The sequence below is a fragment of the Chrysemys picta genome, chromosome 7 (assembly GCF_011386835.1).
Source record: "Chrysemys picta bellii isolate R12L10 chromosome 7, ASM1138683v2, whole genome shotgun sequence".
Lineage (NCBI taxonomy): Eukaryota > Metazoa > Chordata > Testudines > Emydidae > Chrysemys > Chrysemys picta.
The window spans coordinates 23,613,107-23,635,803 of NC_088797.1; the positions used below are offsets into that span (position 1 = coordinate 23,613,107).

General features: G+C 57.5%; 1 protein-coding gene across 1 annotated transcript in view; it reads right to left on the reverse strand.

Annotated features, from left to right (window-relative positions):
* COL7A1 (collagen type VII alpha 1 chain) overlaps positions 1 to 22,697 on the reverse strand; it is a 120,299-nt gene that overhangs the window by 26,993 nt on the left and 70,609 nt on the right. The window contains 30 exon segments of the mRNA XM_065552763.1: positions 938 to 997; positions 1,794 to 1,829; positions 2,443 to 2,487; positions 2,632 to 2,676; positions 2,764 to 2,805; positions 3,324 to 3,359; positions 4,053 to 4,121; positions 4,709 to 4,789; positions 5,153 to 5,188; positions 5,333 to 5,395; positions 5,688 to 5,720; positions 7,413 to 7,457; positions 7,984 to 8,019; positions 8,798 to 8,833; positions 9,806 to 9,850; positions 10,539 to 10,601; positions 11,467 to 11,511; positions 12,754 to 12,825; positions 13,892 to 13,936; positions 14,729 to 14,764; positions 15,256 to 15,465; positions 16,367 to 16,498; positions 17,223 to 17,258; positions 17,494 to 17,541; positions 18,691 to 18,726; positions 19,374 to 19,409; positions 20,040 to 20,144; positions 21,042 to 21,077; positions 21,533 to 21,568; positions 22,219 to 22,263. Of these exon segments, the coding sequence (XP_065408835.1) occupies positions 938 to 997; positions 1,794 to 1,829; positions 2,443 to 2,487; positions 2,632 to 2,676; positions 2,764 to 2,805; positions 3,324 to 3,359; positions 4,053 to 4,121; positions 4,709 to 4,789; positions 5,153 to 5,188; positions 5,333 to 5,395; positions 5,688 to 5,720; positions 7,413 to 7,457; positions 7,984 to 8,019; positions 8,798 to 8,833; positions 9,806 to 9,850; positions 10,539 to 10,601; positions 11,467 to 11,511; positions 12,754 to 12,825; positions 13,892 to 13,936; positions 14,729 to 14,764; positions 15,256 to 15,465; positions 16,367 to 16,498; positions 17,223 to 17,258; positions 17,494 to 17,541; positions 18,691 to 18,726; positions 19,374 to 19,409; positions 20,040 to 20,144; positions 21,042 to 21,077; positions 21,533 to 21,568; positions 22,219 to 22,263 (1,689 nt within the window).

Here is a 22,697-nt window from a genome sequence, read left to right on the forward strand (position 1 = left end):
TCAGCCAAACACCCACACGCTGAGGGTGGGCAGAAGCAGGGCAAAGGATCTCAGGCCTGTAGAAGTAGGCAGCACAGAAGAGAGGGGGTCAGGCCTGTATATGGAGGATGGCTGGCATTGGAGTGGAGATATCCTGATCCCAGCACTTGCCCGCTCTGCGGTAACACTGGAGTAGGTAGCTTTCCCTGGGTGTGCATGGTGGAGGGAGGGGGGGGGGTAATTTTCATTGGTAACTGGGCGCTGAAGATCTCTGCTGGGGGATTGGTTTGGAACCAGGAGTAGAATGTCCCAGCTCTTCAGGACCTCCAGCAGGAGCTGTCCAGCACCAGTGGTGCTGATGCCACATGAGCTCTGTAAGCACCAGTCTCTCTCAGCCTGGAAGCTGTGAGGGGCAGGGTAGGCAAGGTGTGAAGGGGTGGGGCATCCAGCCCTTTATGTCCTGCTTCTAGAGTGGCTCCTGCCACCTCCCCATCTACAGCTGTCCTGTGACTCACTCAAACGGCCTCGAGAATCTACCAAATAACCAATTTCCCATGAAGGGGGAGATTATGGGCATCTTGCTCGTGCTGTAAAAATTCACAGTATTTCCTGGCTTGGCAGTAAGTCTGCGGGCTGGGCAGGTCCCGTACAGCAGGAGACAGCAATGCTGAACAGGGAGCGGTACCAAGGCCAGCACGTGGCGTTTCACTCCATGTTTTAAGTTGATAACAATAATAATATACACCTTCCAACCAGGTGTTTAACAACAGAGGCCAAGTGTCATTAACCCCATTATACAAACAGGGAGACAAGCACAGAGCCAGGGAAGAGGCTTGGCCCAAGTCACTCAGCAAGCCAGAGGCAGAGGTGGGAAGAGAACCCAGGAGTTCTGATTCCCAGACTCCCCGTATGACTAAGGAGAGGTTCTCTGTGCTAACAAAGTCTTAGGAGATGTTACCTTCAAACCTTGAGGCCCATCTTGTCCAGGGGGTCCCTGCAGGCCAATGCCAACCGAACCCTGAATGGTGCAGATGGAATAGAAATGGTAAGTCACGCCACATGGAGGGGCAGAGGCCTGGATACATAGGGATATACAGGGGTTAGGAGTGGATGGGAATGGGACAGACCTGTCCTCCAGTAAGCTATGCCCCAGCTGGTGACTGAGCATGGTTGCAATCTATGGCTGTTCACTACCAGGCCTCAGTCAGTCTCTAGTGGGAAAGCGGCCACATCACAAGAACCTCACCAGCATGCCCTGTCAGTCACAGAACTGGGTGCATTCAGCTGGCCCTGCTTGTGGTCCCTGGAGAATAAACTCCCCTCTTAGCCCCGGGGGGGTCCCGCCAGGGCAGGAATGAGGCACAGACACTGTGACAGCCATTTCCACAGCCATGAACACCCCAGTCACTGCTAAACAATGCAAGAAGGGCCCTGATTAGCCCATTCACATCAGCCTTTCACCCAGCCAAACACCAATCAGAGCAGGCCAGCTCGTCCCAGTAACCCTGACCACACAGCTGGCGGCTGCTCCGGCTCTCAAGGGCTCTCTCTGTCTCGTGTTGACTCAGAGACCTTCCCTTCTCACTGCTGCCACAATCCTCCCCGCTCCTCAGCCACCAGCACATGACAATCAAACTGCAAGCGAGATACCTCAGGGACATGAGCCCGAGTGCAATATGGAAGGTAACGAGTGACAGGTGGGTGTTTGAGCCACCAAGTGCTGCTACATGCATCCTGTTCTGTGACTGACAGGCCGTGCCAGTGAGGTTCTAGGCTCAGTACACTGGAGCCCAAGTACTGGGGCTGCTACGTACCTTTTCCCCTTTGACTCCAGGGGATCCTTTGGCTCCCTGTTAAAATACAAGCACAGGAAACAATGAGGACAAACCATGCTGTGCACACTCACTGCACACATACACAGGAGGGATAGCTCAGTGGTTTGAGCATTGGCCTGCTAAACCCAGGGTTGTGAGTTCAATCCTTGAGGGGGCCACTTAGAGATCTGGGGCAAAATCAGTACTTGGTCCTGCTAGTGAAGGCAGGGGGCTGGACTTGATGACCTTTCAAGGTCCCTTCCAGTTCTAGGAGATAGGATATCTCCATTAATTTATTTATTTAATTTATTTAAGGGCATGCACACGTGCTGTATACCATTTTTCAGAACTAGATTACAACGCACCAAGGTAGCCTTCCCCCTGGAGCCAGATCTCAGACATGCTGGAGCTGCCCGTGCTCAGATGTTTACTATGGCAAAGGCCAGGGCTTCCCATTCAGGTGGGGCAATGAAACAAATCAAAACCACTCACATACTCCAGTGCTGGGCCCAGGACAAGAACCTGAATGGGGGGGTTGAGCAGGTGGGCAGGGGAGAGCCTCCCCCAGCCTCTAACACTGGGTCTGGACTCAGCATTCCTACAGTGGGGATCCCAGCCATTCCCAGCACCCCATCTATGTGGTACTTACATCTTCCCCAGGGTCTCCAGGTTCCCCCTGTCTTCCAGGATCCCCCTGGCAGGAAGAAAGAGAGTGAGACTCACCAATGGGGAGTGAAATGGGTCAGGTCACAAAGGCACCATGAGCCATCACAGGGAGGTGACTAAGAGCAGAGAGTGGAAGCCCCTCCCTGCAATGGGGTGTGGGGAAGTTCCTCACCTTCTCTCCCCTGGGGCCCGGTAAGCCTCGCTCGCCCTTGGCACCCTGCAGGTAGAGAGCAGAGTTAGTGCTTGGCTTTGGGCACAGAGTCTGAGATACAACAGTGGGAAGGGACATGAAAGGCCAATTTACCGGTTCACCCAACAGGTTCCCTTCAGTCCCTCCGGATTCGCCCTAGACAGCAACACACAAAGGCTCAGCACGTCAGGCATCCCTCCTGTGCCCCCTGCATCCCCACAAAGCGAGCACCAGGCCTCCCCATCCCCTCCCCACCCTGAGCTGACATCTGGGCTACCTTCTTCCACTGATCCTGGTCACCACAAACCATCACTCCTGGTGCAGCCTGGGACCCCTAGGCTCCTGCTCAGACACTGGAGTGGCTGATGAGACACCGGGGAAGCTGGCAGTGGGCAAGCCAGAGCAGATGCAGCTCATGACATCAGAACGGACACAGGAACATGGGCAGCGTGGCACTGAGAAAGCCCCGCACCAAAGGGCTGGTCACTCACTCCAGGCTGTTCCAGCACCACCCTCTCCCTCTCTGTTTTTTACTGGGCTCTAACAACATTAATAATAATACAATTTCTGGGCCAGAGTTGGAAAAAGATCCCAGGAGTCCTGGCTCCCTGTCCCCACACTCCCCCTCTGAAGCTTTCTGTGCAGATTTCTGAGCTAACCCCCAAGCCTCTTACCTTCTCGCCTTTCATCCCAGGAGGACCGACAATCGTCTAGAGACAGGCAGGGGGAAATATGGACATTTAACAGAGGAGTGACACAAGGGACGGGGGGAGGTTTCTCACTTCAAGGGCCGGGGTAGGAAGTGAGTGAATCACACAAAGGAGGACAGCAAGAGAGCACAATGCTAAGCACCGTTGCTTGGTCCATGGCTTAGGCAGGGGGATAGTAACTCCCTACCCCCATGTGGAAGGGCTGTCCAGCCCAGCTGAACCCCGGCTACTGCCATTTCCTCACTGGGCAAGCTATAAAGTGATTAAAGGCCCCGACACCATCCCCGTATGGGACCCGCATTCAGAATTCCTGTAGCAGGTAATGTTGGGCTGGTGGTGGGGAGGGGATGTAATGACCCCCCTCCAACCCACACAGGTCAATCCTAGGTCACCCCACACACCCGGAGATGGGAGGAGAGCAACCTTACAGTGCAGGCTGAAGGGTCCCGCCTCCATCAGAGCTGGGCCCAGGTGGCAAGGAGAGAGAGTTATTACCCAGAGGCAGGGGCCATGAGGGAGACACTCACTCCACAGCCCAGGAGAGGGGCCAGCTCAGCCCACCCCACCCAGCAGGGCTGGGCTTTGGATGAGTTACTCCCATCTTCAGAAGGAAAATCCACTGAAGGGAGCTAGGAACCTATCACAGTTGGCTCAGAAAATGAGCCAAGCGAGATAGGAGAACGTCATACACACCTGTCCTGGGAGCCCGGCGTCCCCTGGCGCTCCTTTAGGTCCGGCAGGGCCTGTGGGTCCTGGCACACCCTGTCATGCAATCAAACAACTGTTAGCCTTGGCCTGAGATGGGCATGATGGGTGCTGCTGTGCCCCAACTCCATGCTCCCATCCAGGCACCCTTGGCTGCTCTGCCACTACCAGCTCCCTCTCAGGAGGTGGGGCCACCACGGAGGTAACCAATCATACATGGCTGCTGACTTAGCTCTCTTGCATACCACACTCCCAGTGGTTGAATTCAATGTACTCTTCCACACACCACGCTGCCATGGAAAATCTAAACCACGCTGAATTCAAAGCCAAGCTTTCAGTGCCGATTAGAGGTGCCACATCCCCTGGAATTTGTGGTTTGATGAGACCTCCTGTGTCATTCCAACTGGGCTAGAGTCACAGGGGCAGCCAGCTGCACAGACAGATGTAGAACAACTCCTGATCCACATGGTCTCCAGTGCCAGACACACAATGGGAGGGAAGGCCGGAGAGGCTCAGTGCAGTAGGACTGTGGCATTTCTAACTCCTCCATCCCCCGAGTATCTGGAGAATGCTGCCATTCCCCTTCCCGCTGGAGCTCACTGTAGCAGAGGCACATGCCCTGCCAGCATCTGTGTGGGACATACCATTTTCCCAGGCAGCCCTGGTTCTCCCTCCTTCCCCGGCACTCCATCTCTCCCCGGCACTCCAGGCTTTCCAGTCTCGCCCTAGAAAACAGGAATAGAACAGCTGGAATTATCAGGGGGAGGGAGAAGTAGACAGCACTGCTGACAATCCACTCCACAGCTAGCATCTCCATCGGACGCCTCCTGCTACTTCCAGGCCTCGGAGAAGGGACACAAGAGCATCAGCTGTGCAATGGGCCACCTGGATCCTGCTCTCTCAGCCAAGGAAGGCCCAGCTTTGCCAAATGGACGCGTACACAAAGGCAAAGGTTGCCAAGAGAAGAAATGCCAGTGGCAGGACAGTGGAAGGGCCATCAGCAAAGCCAGGCCAGTTGGGAATTTGGCAATTCATACCCCCCATAGCAGCAAGGGGGCTATCGGTCACTGTGCACAAACAATGCTCACCACTGGTCCTGGCAATCCTGGGGCGCCCTGCGGTCCCTGATGGAAAACAAACACAGTCAGGAATCAAAGGCAACGAAGGAGGAACCACTAATCTTCCACCCTGGGCAGCAGCACAGAGACCATTCAAACTCCACTCCCTGATGGCACCCAAATGAGAGAAAAATCACACCAACTACTTACCACAAGGCCGGGGGGGCCTGAGGGGCCTGGGAGGCCGACGCTCCCCTGGGGCCCGGGCAAGCCCTGCAACGGAACAAAGAGGCATGTGTTAGAGAGCAGGGGAAGCCTCTCCCTAGGATAGTGGGTCCCATACTGACAGCATGTCCCCCGCAGGCAGAGTCACTCTGCAGGCTCCCAGGCCTTGGCCTGTCACGGAATCAGGACACACCAGCAGTCCCCGAAGAAAAGGGCCCAGCACCCACTTTAGGACAGGTGTGTACCCATTGGGTAAGGTCCCGCAAGTGCCTAAGTTCAGGCCAGAGCCAGCCTGAATAGGGACGGGGCACAGATGGCAGGGCATGGCAGAGCTACTCACCCGAATGCTGGAGCCAGGCTCACCCGAATCTCCCTGCAATAAGAGAGTCTGTTACAAACCCCCACATGGCAGGTACAACAATCCCAGATCCATCTGCTGGTGGCCATGAGGCCTCAAGCCAGCCTCTCCAGACATTATCAGGAACCAGACCCCCCCGCTCAGATGGCCACGCCAGCCCTTGGCAGCTCAGGAGCCTACACAAGACTTCAGCAGAGACAGGACCTCCAATACCAGCTTCTACAGCGACTGACCACAGCAAATACTCATGGGCCTCTCGAGATTGTGTGCCGGGGATTGTTCCTGCCAGACAGGTGCCAGGGCACAGGTCTGGTGACAGACCAAGGAATGCCAACCAGATCTGGCTCAGGCCTGTTCCGTTAGCCCTTTGCAGCTCGGTGTTCTCACCTAAAGTTCTGGCTGCCTGGCTACGGAGGAAGGAGGGGTGGATTTGGGAGCTGTGTACGAGAGAGTTCAACGTGGTATTTGTGCTGTTCTCTCTCCAATTCCTGTTTCAGCCCTGGGAGCTCCAGCTGTTCAGACCTGCAGGAGGGATCCAGCAGCCACACAAGGGGGATTCCAGCTGCAACTGGGAACTGAGCTGACCCAAGTTCCCAGGAGATGCCAGAGCTTCACACTCGGGGCTCTGACACCGCCAGCTCCACACAGGGTCTGTTACTACAGTGAGTGCTCCCCGACCCATTCCACTCAGCAGCTCGCTCACTGGAACATTTCCAGGAAACTAACCAAAGCAGAGACCACAATGGTAGGAGCTCGTCAGGCCTCCTACAGCTAACGCAGCCTGAGGATGCTTGGCAGAGGAGGACCAGCCTGGGTCCTGCGTGTGCACTGGCGTGTGGTTAAGTGAGGAGAGCAGGGTAGACGTCCACCCACGGATGGGGACAGGTACCCCCCAGGGTGCTCTCTGCAAAGATACACTCAGTGTCTCCCAGCCCTGGGTTGCTGCTCTTTCCCCTCCAGGGACTTTGTCCTCGCCATTCCTTTCCTACACTCAGCCCTGGGCTCACTGCGCTGACTCCAGGGACGTGTCCCGGGGTGAATTTGGTCCATTACTGTGACTCACGCTCCCCTCACCTACTAGGCTGGAGAAGTGGAGCCTCCCCTGCTGTCACCCCTTCCCCGTGTCCCCTGTGCTATGGGGTGCCCAAAGGCTCCAGCCAGTCTCCCAGCAAGCCTCCCCCTCCCCCTCTTTCCATAGTATGGGACAACGCCATGTGGGCCTTCCAAACAGGTGGCACCTTTTAAGGACACAGCCTGCATCTCACGCACACTGGGACCACAGTGGCCAGGGGACAGTGTAACCCATAGGTGTGCAGTACTTGACCTGGAATCGGACCCTTGCAATCCCGGGTCTAAGCAGGGCAGCAAAGCCCTCCAGCTAGCACAGGGTTCTGCATGCTCTGCAGCTCCACACCCTCTGGCTTGCTCAGGGATGTGCCCATCATCCAAGCCTCATGCATGGCCCTCTCTCAGCCCACATGCGGCTCTGCCTGGAGCCTGGTGCTCCCGGGAGCTGGAGGCCTCCCCCAGTGGATGCATGAGCCATGCCTGTGGGTTCCATATCGATTCATTGATCTGCAGTGCTTCCTCCAGCTAACGCAGCCTCCTGGAGTCCCTAAGCCCAGCAAAGGCAGTAGGACTCCAGCTTCCTCTGGCCAGAGGTTCCAGCCTCCAGCAGGTTGGAAGAAGCTGCTGTCTGGGACGCACCTTTATTCCAGGTGGGCCCTGAGCGCCTGGCGGTCCAACAAGCCCCTGCAAGGAAAGAGAAGATGGTTATCCCCGGGTACAGCTAGAGCCCAGCAGTGCAACTGAGCCGGTTCTGGAGCACAGCATGGACAACGCTGATGTGCTTCCTGTTTGGTTTGCTGCCTTGGAATCTGCAGCACCCACAAAAGCCCCGTTTAACATCCTGGGCTCAGGGATCCGCATCGCCCTGGCCCTGCTAAGAACACAGGGGGCTGTGCCTCCAGCTCTGCAGGACATCATCTCTTGCAGGCCCCATGGCGAGGGCTGGCAGGGTGGTGAAAGCTGAACGGAAATGCTTTGTGTGCCTCTGGCAGCTCCAATGGATGTCATTTTCTGTTCCCCTTTCCCAGCATAAGCTCTGTGCTGGGCTGACATCTCATGCCAGCAGGTTTCAGCCTCCAGGAACCATCTGGACACTACTGTGAATGTTGGGGTTCAGGCAGTAGCAGATTCCCCCATGCCACCGGAGATGTGGCTCTGATACACGCACAGCCATGGACAACAGAAGGTACAGGAGGCTGGTGTTACTTACAGCTGAGCCTGGTGGCCCTGGATCTCCCTGGTTGCCCTGCAGGACAGGAGAGAGGTGGTCAGTGCTGGATGGGGACTCTGGGAGACTGATCACCTCTTGCCACCGCAGAGGTCAGATGGGCCGACTGGCTTTTGGGTTTAACTGAGTTTTGGTTGGATCAATATTCTTGAAAAAGGGCTGAGCTCTGGACTCTTGAGTTCTCCTCATGTGAAGTGTCCCTGCCACCATACCATAGCCCCCGCTCACGGCCCTGCAGAGGGAGGGAAGTCGCACTCAATGGGCGACAGGGTTGCACCCATACTCTCCACACGCTGTTGTGCATGTCACACTGTGTCTGGGACAATAGGGGCAGCAGAGCAAACCCAGCCTGCTTTATGGGATTTACAACAGGGGCCAGGCACAGACAGGATTTTAATCCTCTCACTTTATGTGCTGTCAGCACTTCTTAACCAGCTGTGCGCTACAGTCAGTCATTGTGGGCCTTGCTCTAGCACTATTATCCAAGGATCTCTGAGCTCTTTACACCTGTGAGGAGCTGCAGAGTCACTAGCCCCATTTTACAGATGGGGAAACTGAGGGCCAGGAGAGAGTAAGTGACTTGTCCAAAGTTGTGAGTCAGAACCAGGACTAGAACACATATCTCTGGAGTCCCGGTCCCTGCTCTAACCTTCAGATGCATGATCTCTGCCTCCCTGTGAAAAGTTTACAATGCAGGCTGCTCCTGAAAGCAGAAACGCCCCAGACTCTGCAGGAGAAGGATGTACTTGCTACATGCAGAAAGGGCGCAAGACAGGAGGGGAAGGCAATCACCTACCGGTCGGCCTAGAACTCCGGGAAAGCCTGGCATACCCTGCAAAGAGGCAATTCAAAGCCGGAGAATTAGCGAAACCACAGCAGCCCCTGAAGCAGCCCCAGTTCAGGCCTGACCTCCTATACAATATGATGCCAAGACAGAGCTACTGCACAGGATAGATAGAGAGCTGGGGAAGCCAACCTCAGCCAGGGCCCAGAACCAAGGCCTACCACGAATGGTTACTTACAGCTGGGCCGGGAGGCCCTCTAAAGCCCTGCGGGCCCTGGATGGAAGGGAAGGACACAAAACGATAACACGTGAGCTGGCAGCACAATGTCGCAGTGGGGAATGCTGCTCACGGGAGTGTGAAGGGGCTGGAACAGCGATGCTGGCACCTTGTGCGGGAGGGTTTCCTGCACAGCTAGTGTCTCCCGCTGGTTAATGCAGACGGACGTGTTCCCAAGAATAAACTGGGGGCTGTCTGGGGATCCCCCACCAGCTCGATCACAGTCAGCACTGGGTACCTGTTCCAAACCCTCCCGGCACTGAGAGCACAGATACAGCACGACAAACAGAACAAAGGCAGCTGGTTTGGGGGCTCTTAGCCATATGCTGAGCCCTAGTCTCTCCTCCCTGCCTGAATCACACCCTGTCCCCCTGTGCTGGGGGCACCTCACCCGCCTGCACGTGGTCTCAGCCATGCCCACTCAGTGTCCTGAATCCCTGCCGGCCCAGGGAATTGTCCCGCAAACATTCCAGAGAGCCCAGAGGTGGTATTGGGGAACAGGCAGTGTACTGGGGTGCTGGCATGTCTCGCGGGAGCTGCCCTGTCTCTGCAGCTGGGAATGACAACCTCAGCTAAACCCCGACACAGAGACTCTGGCTCCTGAGAAAACCCCAAGTGACCAGCTCACTCCTCTCCGAGCAGCCTCCAAGCCAGCCTGTCACACACTCCTCCGGCCACCCCATTTCCATGCGCCCCCTCCCGCACCCCGCACTCCCAGGCTGATGCTTCCCGCCTTTACTCACCGGTTTCCCTTCCGGCCCAGCAAGGCCTCTTTCTCCTGGGAGGCCCTAAAGCAAATAAGGCAAGGGACAGACAGTAAAAAACAGACACCAAGGGGTTAACAACTCTTGGAAGCACCGAGCCCCCAGCTCTGCTGAAGCACCTCACTCTAGCCCTTGCTGGTCTAGCCTTGACCCCACCCCACCCCCAGCCCTGCCAATACATATTAACCGCCCCAGTGTTAGCCCAGCCTCGCCCCCTGCCCAGCTCTGCCAAGCCACCCCATCCCCCGTCAGTGCAGCCTCACCCCCCAGCTCTGCCAAGCCACCCCAGCCACCAGTCTGTCCAGCCTCACCCCCCCAGCTCTGCCAACGCACCCCAGCCCCCCGTCCATCCAACCTCACCCCCCCAGCTCTGCCAACGCACCCCAGTCCCCCGTCCATCCAACCTCACCCCCCCAGCTCTGCCAACGCACCCCAGTCCCCCGTCTGTCCAGCCTCGCCCCTCAGCTCTGCCAATGCACCCCATCCCCCATCCATCCAGCCTCACCCCCCAGCTCCCATCCGTCCAGCCTCACCCCCCCAGCTCTGCCAACACACCCCAGTCCCCTGTTTGTCCAGCCTCACCCCCCAGCTCTGCCAATGCACCCCAGCCCCCGTCAGCGCAGCCTTGTCTCCCAGCTCTGCCAGTGAACCTCAGTCCCAACCCACACCCTGCTGTTGTTCCAGTAGTTCTGGTCCCAATAGCAGTACTCACCGGGCTGCCATCCCTGCCTTTCTCGCCAGCTTCTCCTCTCTCCCCCTTCTGCCCAGGTTCACCCTGCAATCGGGACACGCAGCACGTCACAAAGACCAGCAGGAAATCACCGTGACCCATCCCAACCTGAGACCCTCTCCTGTCCAGGGCAGGGGGAGGCTCACCCGCTGGGATATTGATCTGTTTGCTCCCTGAGGAGTACCCCCCATCTCCCTAGTGCTGCCCAGCTCTTTGGGGAGGGAGACATCACATGGGGACATAAGGTCTCAGCACAGCACAGCCTTGGGCATTTATTGGAAATCGGCAGGGGAACGGACTCCCATGGCTGCACAGGAAGCAGGGCTCGTGCCATAGTAAAGCGCAGGGAGCAGGTGCGCTCGTGCTGCTTTGTTTATATGTAGGGCCTACGGTATAATGTGGACTTTTCCTTCTTTTTTAAAGAATAAATTCAGAGTGATTGTGTGTGGAAGCTGCTGGCTTGACAGCCCTGGGGCTGAGATCTCCTGTTTATAAGCCGAACAGGCAGTGGCCAGGCCAGCTTCCCCCACACACCATCACCTGCTGACATGCTTCACACTTGCCCTGGAGGGCCCCCCTTGGGGGATGCAAGTTTTCTCTCCATGGACCACTCAGACTTAGCCTGAGGAGCTGCCATTGCCAGGAAAGAACCATTCCAATGGGGTGATGAGCCACCAGTAGTGCCTTGGCAGGGCACCGGCGCCTGGATTCCAACACAGGAGGGCCAGCCCCAGAGACCTGGGCCTGCTGAGCAGCAGTGCAGCCAGACAGAAGGATAGCGAGAGAGAGGCTGAGGGATCAAAGACAGAGTCAAGTGCCCCAGGCAGAGGAGATCCCCGGATGTGAGCGAAACAGAGTCAGAGAGGAAGCTGGTGAAGTGCAGGTGCCAGAAGACTTACTACACTCAGACCTTATCTCCTTTGGGTCCTCTCTCGCCATCCTCAGCGGGCTCTCCCTGCACAGGAGGGAGAAGAAAATGGAAGTTAGTGTCAGAAAGCCCTGGCTCAAACCATAGCCAGATAGATAGTCACTCTGCTCTAACCATCGGGGACACGCCCTCATAGAGCAGGGAATAGAACCCAGGAGTCCTGGCTATAACCTCCAGACCACTCTCTCCTTATATCTCTCCTGAGTGGCAGCTGCCACCACCACCTTCCCCAATCCAGTAGACAGCATTGCTGCCTCTGCTCTAAGCCCCACCATTGTTCCCACTTAGGGCTGGTCCACACTAACCCCCCAGTTCGAACTAAGATACGCAACTTCAGCTACATGAATAACGTAGCTGAAGTCGAAGTATCTTAGTTCGAACTACAAGGTACTTACCGCGGGTCCACACGCGGCAGGCAGGCTCCCCCGTCGACTCCGCCTACTCCTCTCGCGGAGCAGGAATACTGGTGTCGACGGTGAGCACTTCCGGGATCGATTTATCGCATCTAGACAAGACGCGATAAATCGATCCCAGAAGATCGATTGCTTACCGCTGAACCCGGAGGTAAGTATAGACGTACCCTTAGTGTTTCATTCAGTCTCCTGCTGCTTTGTCCCCTTGAAAGTACACTGATTGTTGTGGCAACAATGATGTCACCAGAGTGGGCTGAGCTCACAGTACCACAGTGTCAGTTTCTAGACTGAGCTGAAGGAAGACCCCGGTTTAGGAAATAAGGAACTTACAGGGTGATTCCTATAACATTACAGGCAGGAATCATTTTACCCACCACTGAAATGCAGCCACCTCTGGGCTGGGGGGCTGCTGAATATCACACAGCACACTAACAAGAGTTTATGAAGGAGAATCTCTTAGCCAACTGGAAGTACAGGAGGAATCTAGGGACGTCCTGCTCCACACAGGAATCTGGCCAGGACACAACGATTAAAACCCACGCTTGTGTGGTAAGCGCCATTAGCTCTCTGATGACCACAAAGGACCTCGAACATCCCATCTGAAACGCAGCAGCACAGCACCTCTTAGCACCACGCTGGGGCATTGGGCCAAATTCAGGGAGAGGAAAGAGTTACCAGCTCCATTTCCTGCAGCACCCTGGGAGATCTGGTGAGATGGGCTTAATGTGCGGTGCTGGGTGGAGTTGGTGGTGGTGACAGACAGGAGGTCAGACTATGTTCTCATGGTCCCTTTGGGCCTTAAACTCTGACTGAGACATGGGGTACAGACAGGGCTCCTCTCCTCCTCGGCACTAACCTTGGCTCCCTTGGGTCCTGTGGGTCCACGCTCCCCCGGAAGACCCGAGAGGCTCCCTTCCACCACATCTGCCTGGAGACACAAGAGCACAGTGAGAGGCAGCAGCCCAGGGCCAGCAACTCTGCCGCCAACAGCACTGGGAACCCTCCATGGGAATCTGGTCTCCTACAGGGCACCCGCCGACCCCTCTCCCCACATGCCCTGGGTAAGATTCCTGTTTGTCCCCTGGAGCCATAGGAACTGCCAGACCAGATCTGACTAATGGGTCCCTCTTGCCCAGGGGCCAATGGCTAGACCCAGCTGTTTCAGAGGAAGGCACAAGAAACCCATAATGGGCTTCTCTGGAAGAACTTACCCAGCCTCTTCCAGCCCTGGGCATGGAGTGGCTGGCTGACGCTGCGAAGCAGCAGGGCTCGTATCTCCTCTATGTTCTGTACTAGATCGAATGAAGCTGGGTGTCCCTTGGGCCCACTGGGTCTGGAACGTCCCTTTCGGGGCCACACCCAGAGTTCAGAGCTGAGTGTCATTGGTGGCCTCCCCTGGGACCCTGCAGAGCTGTGCTGATCCTGTTAGACAGGCTGAGGGGGACTAACCCTGCCAGGCCTCAGGGGTCTTCAAATGGCGCCTGCTAGTTAAAAGGACAGGTCCTGGGGCAACTTGCCCCAGCTGCTGTCTCCTAGTTCAACTGGGGCTGCACAATGGTGAGGCCCCTGCTAAACAGAGTGATGTTAGTCACCTGGCTGCTGCCTGCAGTGGCTTCCCGACACCTGTGTCTGAGCTGCCTGAAGAGCAGGACCCCATGATAACACTGGACAATAGGGACTCAAAGGCCCAAGGCCTGGGGAGGGTGGGGGGTTGTACAGGATCTGCCCTGTGTCCTGCTGGCTCTTTCTTAGGCCTGGCCAAAGAGCGATGGACAAGGCTGTCTAGACCCAAGCATCTCCCAGAAGTGGGAGGCTGTGGGGAAGCATGGGGCACTCCCTTCCCCAACAGCTCAGCACATGGCCTTCACAACTATCCCATCCCTGTCATTCCAAGGAGCAGGGGAGTCAGGTCCTTTGCAGATGGCCCAGAGCCAAACACCCTCTGGTCCCAGTGGGCAGACCTGGACAACATTGCCAGGTGGGGACTCACTCACCTTGGGTCCCGGGGGCCCTGGAGGACCCTGCACGCCGTCTCTGCCCTGAGACAAGACAAACAGGACATGGATCAAAGACCCAGATGATCCCTCAGAGGGCAGAGCAGAAGCCGTCCCCGGGGGGAAACAGCCCCACACCCCAGGAGAAGGCAACCCCTGTACACTGACCCTGCAGCAACACCCCAAGGGGGCAGAGCGAAGGACTGGGGAGAAGGTGAAGGACTGTCCTTTATGCACTTCTTGGCCCATTCTCCCCACCCTAGTTTGGGCCCCAGATCCCAGGGACCTTCCATTCTGTGCCCCACAGTCAGTGCTCCCTTCAGGGCTGCGGGCACCGTCTCTGATCCCAGCCCTCCAAGGCTCCACCTGCAAGCCCAGAGCACAACACAGGTGGACTATGGTACTGCAGCACTGTCAAAATCCTTCCCCTGCTGGTGCATGTGCCAGCCAGCTGGGGGCTTCTCTGTGTGCCCTGTGGATTCCTGCTGGATTTAGGGTAGGGCTACATGAGGAGCCACTGGACTTTGAATCATCAGTGACATGCCTGGGGGGCACAGAAGACAGCATCCCTGTCCCTGGTATTTGGAATCTAGCCCCATGGCCACAGGCTACATGCAACCGATGGCCCCTGCACCCCCAGGGAATAATCCTGAGCCCCCTAAATCAGAGGGTCAGTTTCCCCTATTGGTAATCTCGATGCATGTGCAGACATGGGCAGTAATAGCTGCCTCTTATCCCACGGAGATACAGATCATGGCATGTTTGCCAGTTATGGAGAGTGCATGATATGGAAAGGTGCAGCAGGCTGCATGCCTGGTGGGTCCAGGCCTCACTCACCGGCTCTCCCCGATCGCCCTTCTCGCCCCGATCGCCCTGCAAAGCAAAGGGGGGGGGGCAGGTCAGCAGAGCTGTCTCAGGGGTTTGGTTCTGCTCCCTCCTCCCCTCCCAAGCAAGGGTCAGTAAATGCCAGGAGGGCCCCAGCTGATAGATTTCGGAGCAGTCTCACCGGGAGCCTGAGACAGGACTTGGGGCCCTCAAGCAGCTGAGGTCCTTGCCTGGGAACCAAGAGTCTGGTCACCATGTAGCACAGAGTCCTCCCAAAAGGATTGTTTCCCCCTGCACAACCTCCTCAAAAAGGCCCCTAAATCCATGGGCTGCTCCCACCCACACAGGCACCCGTTGCCCCTGAGAGAACAGTCATGGCAGGCAGGCGTCACCACATCTTACAGTCGGGGAGGGGGGGGGGAGGGAAGCCCCCTCCATTCCTGTCCCATCCCCTAGCAGCTTCACGCACTAGGCCAGCTGCACAACTGGCCACCACTGACCTTCCAATCCTTGTTCCCTCTTCCCCAGGTTTCACTCACCTTCTCGCCAGGCCTGCCAGCCTCTCCAAGCTCCCCGGCCCGCCCTGGCACCCCTGGGATTCCAGGCTTGCCAGGTTCCCCTGCCTGGCCAGGCAGCCCCTCTGGACCTCGCTCTCCGATAGCACGTCCCATGGGGCCTTGGGGGCCAGCAGGGCCTTGGTCTCCTTTGTCGCCCTTGGGCCCTTTCTCTCCAGGAAAGCCCATCACACCCTGCAAGAAACACACCACAACTCAGCTAGTCCCAGGGCTGGCGCCAGCAGGTGAAGGAACATGATGGGGAAGCTCATGCTTTGGGGCTGGATGGACAGCACTGGAGACAGAGTGCCGCTAGTGGATGGGCAGGCTTCCTTCATGTGTTGCCCCTATCAACGGGTTTCAGCCCTGGCTTGGAGGGAGCCCTTCGGGGCCAGCGGGGAGTTCAGTCTCTAGCCAGCGACAGACCAAGTCAGGGCTGGCTGCCTGTGGAGCACTGGGCACAGGAAGCAGGTAAGTCTCGCTCGGCCTTGGGCAGGGTAGAGCTGCACTTGCTAATGGAGTGTGATGGCAGGACTGTGCATGGGGAGACAAGGGTTAACCAGCAGGGCCCAGAAGCAGCTGGAGTCCACTGCCTTCCCAGGAAAGCAGCATGGAGCAGATCTATGAATTGGCAGGAACTGGACAGCCCTAGTGAGGGAGGCAACTCCCTAGAGGAGATGCTGCTGAGATTCATTGCATCTCTGAGCTGTGAGGCAGAGAGAACCAGGGAGCCATTGGGATTTCCCCCCTTCATCTTCCCCTGGAGACAGGGGACTCCAAAGCCGTGTGTGTGAGAGTCCTGAGGAGAAGGGGCTGGAGACTCAACACGCCTCCTCTCCTGAGGAAAGGACGAACCTGGGGAGCTGTTTGCTTGTCCCTGAGCACCGAGGGACTCAAAGAGGCTTGATTTAACCCAGGCCTGAAGTGGGGCCCATTGGGACCAGGTTCAGAGCAACCCCTAAGACGGGGAGTGTTTTATTTCCCTGGGTGCTGGCTGAAGGACCCCTCACCCACAAGGGGCAGCAGAGAGGCCCCAGAGGAACTCGCCCCTCCCCTCTGTACCTGCCCCAGCCCTCTGTTGGTGGCTTCACCTCACCTCTTTGCCTGGAGGTCCCCTCTCCCCTGAGTCTCCCCTATCACCCTTTGGACCTTTCCGGCGGTCAGGGTAGGGCAGAAATGGATCAGTGCTGCCGTCATAGGCTCCAGTGATCTCTCTGAGCGAGGCAATCTGAGAGAGACAGAGCGCGGTCATCACAACAGCGGGCAAAGGAGAGAAGTCCCAGATACTGGATTGGGGGAGGGATAATCTATCCAGGCCCTGAGCCCCCTGACAGAGGGACAACCTGGAGAGTCCATACATCCCTGAGCAAGTGCTTCTCGATCCCACCACTGCACGAGAACAGGGTCTCCTGATGAATGCAGGCAGACATGCTGGGGTCCCAGGATTTGCTAGGGGAAGGTCAGTGGCAGGGACAGAGAATGGTAGGTCTGACCTTCACACTCAGATGACTTCTCCCCCTGGCACACATGGGAACAATCCCATTGTAACACCCTGCAGCCATGGCCTACCACTGCCAAATGCCTGCCAGCAACAGAGTTGCTGGGATACCAGGCAGATGCCTTCCCCACTATTACCCATGGCCCCCAGGCCTTCACTCCCTTACCAGGTGCACCAGCCAGTATCCCAACCTTCTCCACATCACATGCTCAATGGCGCTGGCTTCCCTCTCGGTTGTGCACTCTCCGGGCCCTGGTCTCCTCCACCCAAGAGCCTACTAGTCAGGGCTCTGTCATCCCCCCTACATCTCACTCTCCCCTTGTTCCTCACCCACCCTTACCAGGCTCAGGCCTCCCTCCTGCTGGTTTCCCAGTGGCCAGGGACAGTATCCCCACCCCAAGTCCCATGTTTCCCCTCCCTCTTTACAGATGCTCGCTGTTGTTTTGCTTCCTACCTTAATCCCATAGGCTTCCAGGGCACGTTCAATATTCTACGAACAGCAAGGGAAAGACAATGAGAACAAAAACAGGGTCAGCCCCCAGCCAGGGTTGCCGAGGCATAACCCCAACCTCCATCACTGCCAGCTGTGAGACCCCAGGGCCTTAGCCCTCCCCGCATCTGCCAGGGCTGAACTGGTTGCACCAGCAGATGCCCAGGCTATTTTGCAGGTGTAAGTAGGTGGCCCACTCTGAGATGGATACGACTGGCCCCACGCAGTGACTTACCAAGACGGTCCCAGGCTCACCACGTTGTCCAGGATCCCCAGGTCTGCCCTAGTCACCATGAGAAGAAGCAAAACGACACCAGATTAGAACAGTTCTGCTCACTGCCCACCTGGCCATGTCACATGGAAACCCCTGGGAAGGTCGCAGCAGGAGCTTGGGGGGGAAGGAGAATGGACCTGGTGAATATGGGGGAGAGAGAATCCTCCCCATCTAGGAGGACGGGGCTGAGATCTCACCCATCAGTTAGTGCGATGACACCACTCACAGGTCACTACTGCGCTCTCCCTGGGACTGCAGGTCTCACACAGGCCCGGTCAACTGCCTTTGTAATGTAGCCAGTCACTTGCATTAACTCTTCATATCTTGCAGCAAATAGGACCTACCTGCTGCAGCCAGAGTCTGCTAATTCTGCAGCAGCGTCACTTACACTCAGAAAGCGAGCGCTTGCCTGAACTACCCAGGGGACTGGATTAGCCCATCAGCCAGAGGAAAGGCACAGTAGCGACTTCTATCCCAGGGACACATGGGAGCCCACAGCACATTGGGTTAGCTATTTGGATAGCTAAGTCCATTTTACACTGTCCCCCATTTTCACTGGGCTGCAGGCATTTGGTATTAATGCAGAACCACCTAAGCGAAGCCGTCGGGGAAGTTGGAGGTTGGGACAGCTGGGGCGGTTAGCACCATAGGAGGTGGTCTGGAATTGTGAAATAGCAAGAGCTTCAGATGGGATTTGCTGCTAAAACGATCAGCAGGGAAAGAGTTACTATGTTGCTATTAAATTGGCCTCATTAAGTTCCAGAGTTAACACAGGATTGACATGAGTGGGGCAGAGTTCTTTCAGGCTGGCATTGCTGCATCGGCTACGCTCGGGTCACACTCCCAAGCATTTCTTCACAGCCACCAGGGCTAGGAGGAGGCTCCCTTGGCAATGAGAACGAAAACTGCAGGGGTGGACTCAGTAGGCCTAGAATCACCGTGGTCTTCCTGCTCCCAAGTGGCAGTGACTGGCAAGGTCTGTTCATCTCCGCTGATGGAGCTGCTCCAGTGCCCCAGGAGCTACATTCAGAGGGAATACAGTGGGGCTGACCAAGCTCTGGGTTCCCCCCCACACACACACACCCCAGGGGGCACTGCATTGGGGGGAGGAGAGGACTCAGTGCTGGCGGATCGCCCCAGGTGGTGCTGGGTACTCACCTGTTCTCCTTTGGATCCAGCCTCTCCTCGGTCGCCCTGAAACAGAGCAAGAGGAGTCAGGATTCCCTCCAGCCCAGCGATTGGAGAGTAGAGCCCTGGAGGAAGAGTTCAGCCTCGCCTCCTCTGGAGGAGCCCCTGCTTACGCCTAGGCTGAAGTGATACAGCTTGGGGAGGAACAGTGCCAAGGTGCTGAGGGAAGGGCAGATACCCAAGTTCCCTCCCCAGACAGGCAGGTGAACACATGAACCAGTGCTCCACCCCCAGCTAGCCCAGTACATGGGCTCTGCAGCCTCTGAGAACTTCTACCTGGAATCAAGTCTGGGCCAGACCCGCTGGAACCCCCACTGGCCTATTGCAAAGCCTATGGCACCCCAGAGAATGTGGGCAGAGCTCCCTTGCCATTCACACCTGGGCCCCGCTGCTCTCCACGCAGGCCCCCCAGGAAGCATCTTAGTCCCTCCTAGCCCGCAGCTCCTCCAAAGAAGACAGCTCACAGGAGGACACTAAGCCACACCCACCAGCTGGGCACAGTGGGGAGCAGGGCTCAGGGAACTCACAGGATTAACCCTCGAGGGCCCAGAGGTCTGTGCTCTGGCACAGCAAGCCAGTGTGGTCTGACAGGAGAGGCTGTTCTGCTCTGGTCGTTTTCCAGTGGCCTGATGGGGGCTGGGAAAAACACTCACCTTTTGTCCGGCAGCCCCAGCGAGGCCTGGAGCACCCTGGAAGGTATAGAAGGAATGTGAGTAGACCCTGGAATTGCGAGCAAGGGGAGAGAGCAGCTTCACTGCCAATGGGTGGGGTCTGCAAGCACTCCCAGGGCTGGGGAGAGGAAGCCACGCAGCTTGGGGTGTCTGTGAGGAGAAGCCCACTCAAGCTGGGGTACTTCCCCTGCCCCGGGGTCTGCCCCCTGAGGCAGGAAGCAGGCTGTATGGTCAGCCGTCCAATCCCAAGTGGTCCTGCAGGGCTGGAAGGAGCTTGTAGCTGCAGCTGGAGAGGAACAGGATTTCCCCAGGGAATCAGAGAGGGACCCAGGGTATCCATGCCATGGCACAATGAGCCATTACTCTGCTGTTCAGACCCTGGTGGCTCTGGACTCCCACCTCAGCCAGGGGCATATCATCTAGTGTCTAGAGCAGGGTCTGGGAGACCAGAGTCCTAGGCTCTGAGCTCAGTGTGATCTTGGGCCAGTCTCCTCTTCTCTCTCCACTCTCCCAGCTGTAAACAGCACTAGTGCTCTCCCCGCCCCCAGCTCTCGTGCAGGCTATGGGGCTCCACTCCCAAATGACCGTGGGCACAGCAAGCCGTGCCAAGCAGCTGGTATTAGAAGTATTATTCTGGAGGTTACGCACCTGGCCTGGGGGTCCAACCTGCCCAGGTACACCGGGGACACCAGGAGGTCCCAAGGGGCCTGGCGCCCCACGGTCTCCTCGCTCGCCCTTGGGGCCTTCTTGACCCTGCCAAAGAAGAACAGATGCATCACCATCTGGTGCTGTTACCCCTTGGCATCACCCTCCAAACCCTCTTACCCTCACCTCCTTCCAGCTGGGAGGGCCTACAGACAGGTACTACAGGCAGATGACTGCTGAAAGGCCTGTCACTGTCAAAAAGTGCTAGCACCCTGGGGTGCCAGCAGAAGGCATGTACCTCCCCCGGCACTATCACCACTTGCTGTGGGTGGGAGCACCAACTGGGAGCAGACCAGCATCTTTTAGTGATGCTTTAATGGAGGTGCCAAAAAGGGAGCCCAAGAAACAACTAGGGCCTGTAAGCAATGGAGTCACCGAGGCCCCAGTCCCACCCCGATCCACTCCCCCCACCCCCGCATCAGCATCTCATTAGCCAGAGCTGGGGCCTCCTCTGCCCTTTCCAGCTAAGCAGAGCCTGCCATCTAAACCCAAGCTTCTATGAGCCGGGGAGCAGAAGCCAGAGGGCACGGCTCCCCTCATACAGTGTGTGGTGGGGGGAGGCCTCAGGACGCCGCTTGCACTCCCCTCCCCTGCCGGAGGGAAAGGTCCCGATGCACTGGAGAGCGAGGATCACTACCGACCACCCCTGCCTGCCTATGGGTAGCAAGCCGGGGAAACCCACCAGAGTCACCCCCAGGTTTGCGAGATGGGGGTCTCTGCCACTGGCACCACCCAGCCGGTGCAGCCCCCAGTGTGATGGATTATCGGAGCAGAGAGAGGGGGCCGTAGTGACTGTGTAGGCAGCATATGGAAGAGTCACATGTGGAGCCACCAAACACAGACAGACCCTGCGCCGAGCCCCTAGGCTGGGGGGCAATTTGTGACTGGGGTAAATCCAGGGCAGGTGGAGGAAAGGGGGGATAGGGGAGAATCACAGGTACTTACGTCTCTGCCAGGGGCGCCAGCTTCTCCTTTGTCCCCCTAATCAGGAAAAGCCAAGAGAAAATGGCTACCTTACAGCCTCATTCCATTTCCAAATGAGACAGCCAAGGGGACTCGGGCAGGGCCCAGCCACTGCGGCTGCCTGCCCCACCCCCACTGGGGCAAGAACCCTCACCCAGAGCCTGGGTCTGTCTTCCCAGTGGCCCCTCTCCTGTAGCCAGCAAGGTCTAGGACTGCTACTTAGTGGGGAGGAAGTAACCTCACCCACCCCTCCTGCTGGGTAAGCAAAGCTGGAGCAGCCCGGAGCTGCATGCTGGCACCAGGAGGCAGCTCCTGCTCCCATAGGAAGTACATGGTGAGAGGTGCCTGGCAGAGACAATGGAGCAGCAGGGAAGTCTGTCCCCCAGGGGAACCCCACCTGCTAGGCTGCTCACAGGCCTGGCTATCAAAGGGGGGTGGCTAGTCCAGGGGAGAGGGGCCCTTTAGCTCATTACCTTCCTCCCATCTTCTCCTGGAGTCCCATCTTCTCCCTAGGAGGATAGAAACCACTAGTCAAAGCCCTGTTCCACATAGGCCCTGCACACTAGGGGGCTGAGCCCTGGGCAGGTGCGGGGAGAGGTCCCAGATCAGACTGTCACCTCCACACTGGGGAGCACAATACATCCCCTTGGGTCCCCCAGGCCTCCTGACATCTGCCATACAGCCCTTAGATGAGCCAGGCTCCCTCAGGGCTAGTGGAGCTGAGGACTGGTGGGCAGCAGGGAGATGGCAGGCACTGGTGGTTACCCATGGCACAGTGGGTGCCCCACATGGGGGGCCCACACTCTGGGCTTGGGAAGCCCTTTGCTATGCCCCTTTGACAACCCATCAGTGGAAGGTCCTGGCAAGCTGAGGACCTGCTACAGGGGTTGTCAATATTTGGCCTGTCGGGAGGGGCACCAGAGTCTGGTAAGGGAAACCCCCGCTTCCCTGCCCCATGCTCAGGGAGCCCTCTGCCTGCATTCAGTACAGTCTCAGGGACCCTATAGCTTTATAGTCAGCGGTCTCTTCCTCTATCTCCACCCCATTGCCAGGGCAGCTCCCTCTTGCCCGGGCAGGTCCTTGCACATCAGGCCTAGAGACCCTGCCTGCCACAGCCAGGAGCTGCCCTCCTCCAGCAGAGGCTGGCTCCCTTACTCACGTTCTTCCCGTTCAGGCCGGGTTTGCCGTCGTCGCCGGGTTTGCCCTGGAAGGAAGTGCAGGCTGTTAGCAGAGTGAAGGGCCTTCCACATGCCTGAGACAGCAGCAGACCCCTCCACAGGCCCCTCTGGGCTCACCCCGACTGGCAGGGTGGCTGGAGTCCAATGCTGTCATACCACAGGAAAGCAGCTCCTAGGGGAGGCTGGGTCAGGCTACCTGCCCAGGCTGTGAGCCATGCCCAGAGAGTGATTAGCGAGGGCATGACAGCCAACAGGAGCAGGCAGCTGACTGGAGAGAGCTAGACCCAGGGTAACAGCATGGGCCGGGCCGACAGAACAACCAGCCAAATGGAGCTGCTGGGAGCAAAGGGCTGCCCCAAACCTGCCTGACAGATCAGGAAGTTCTGGGCCAGCAGCCCCAGGCCCGAGCAGGCCTCACATCAGACTTGGGTTAGGCTGCTCAGGGCAAAAGGATGGCCCA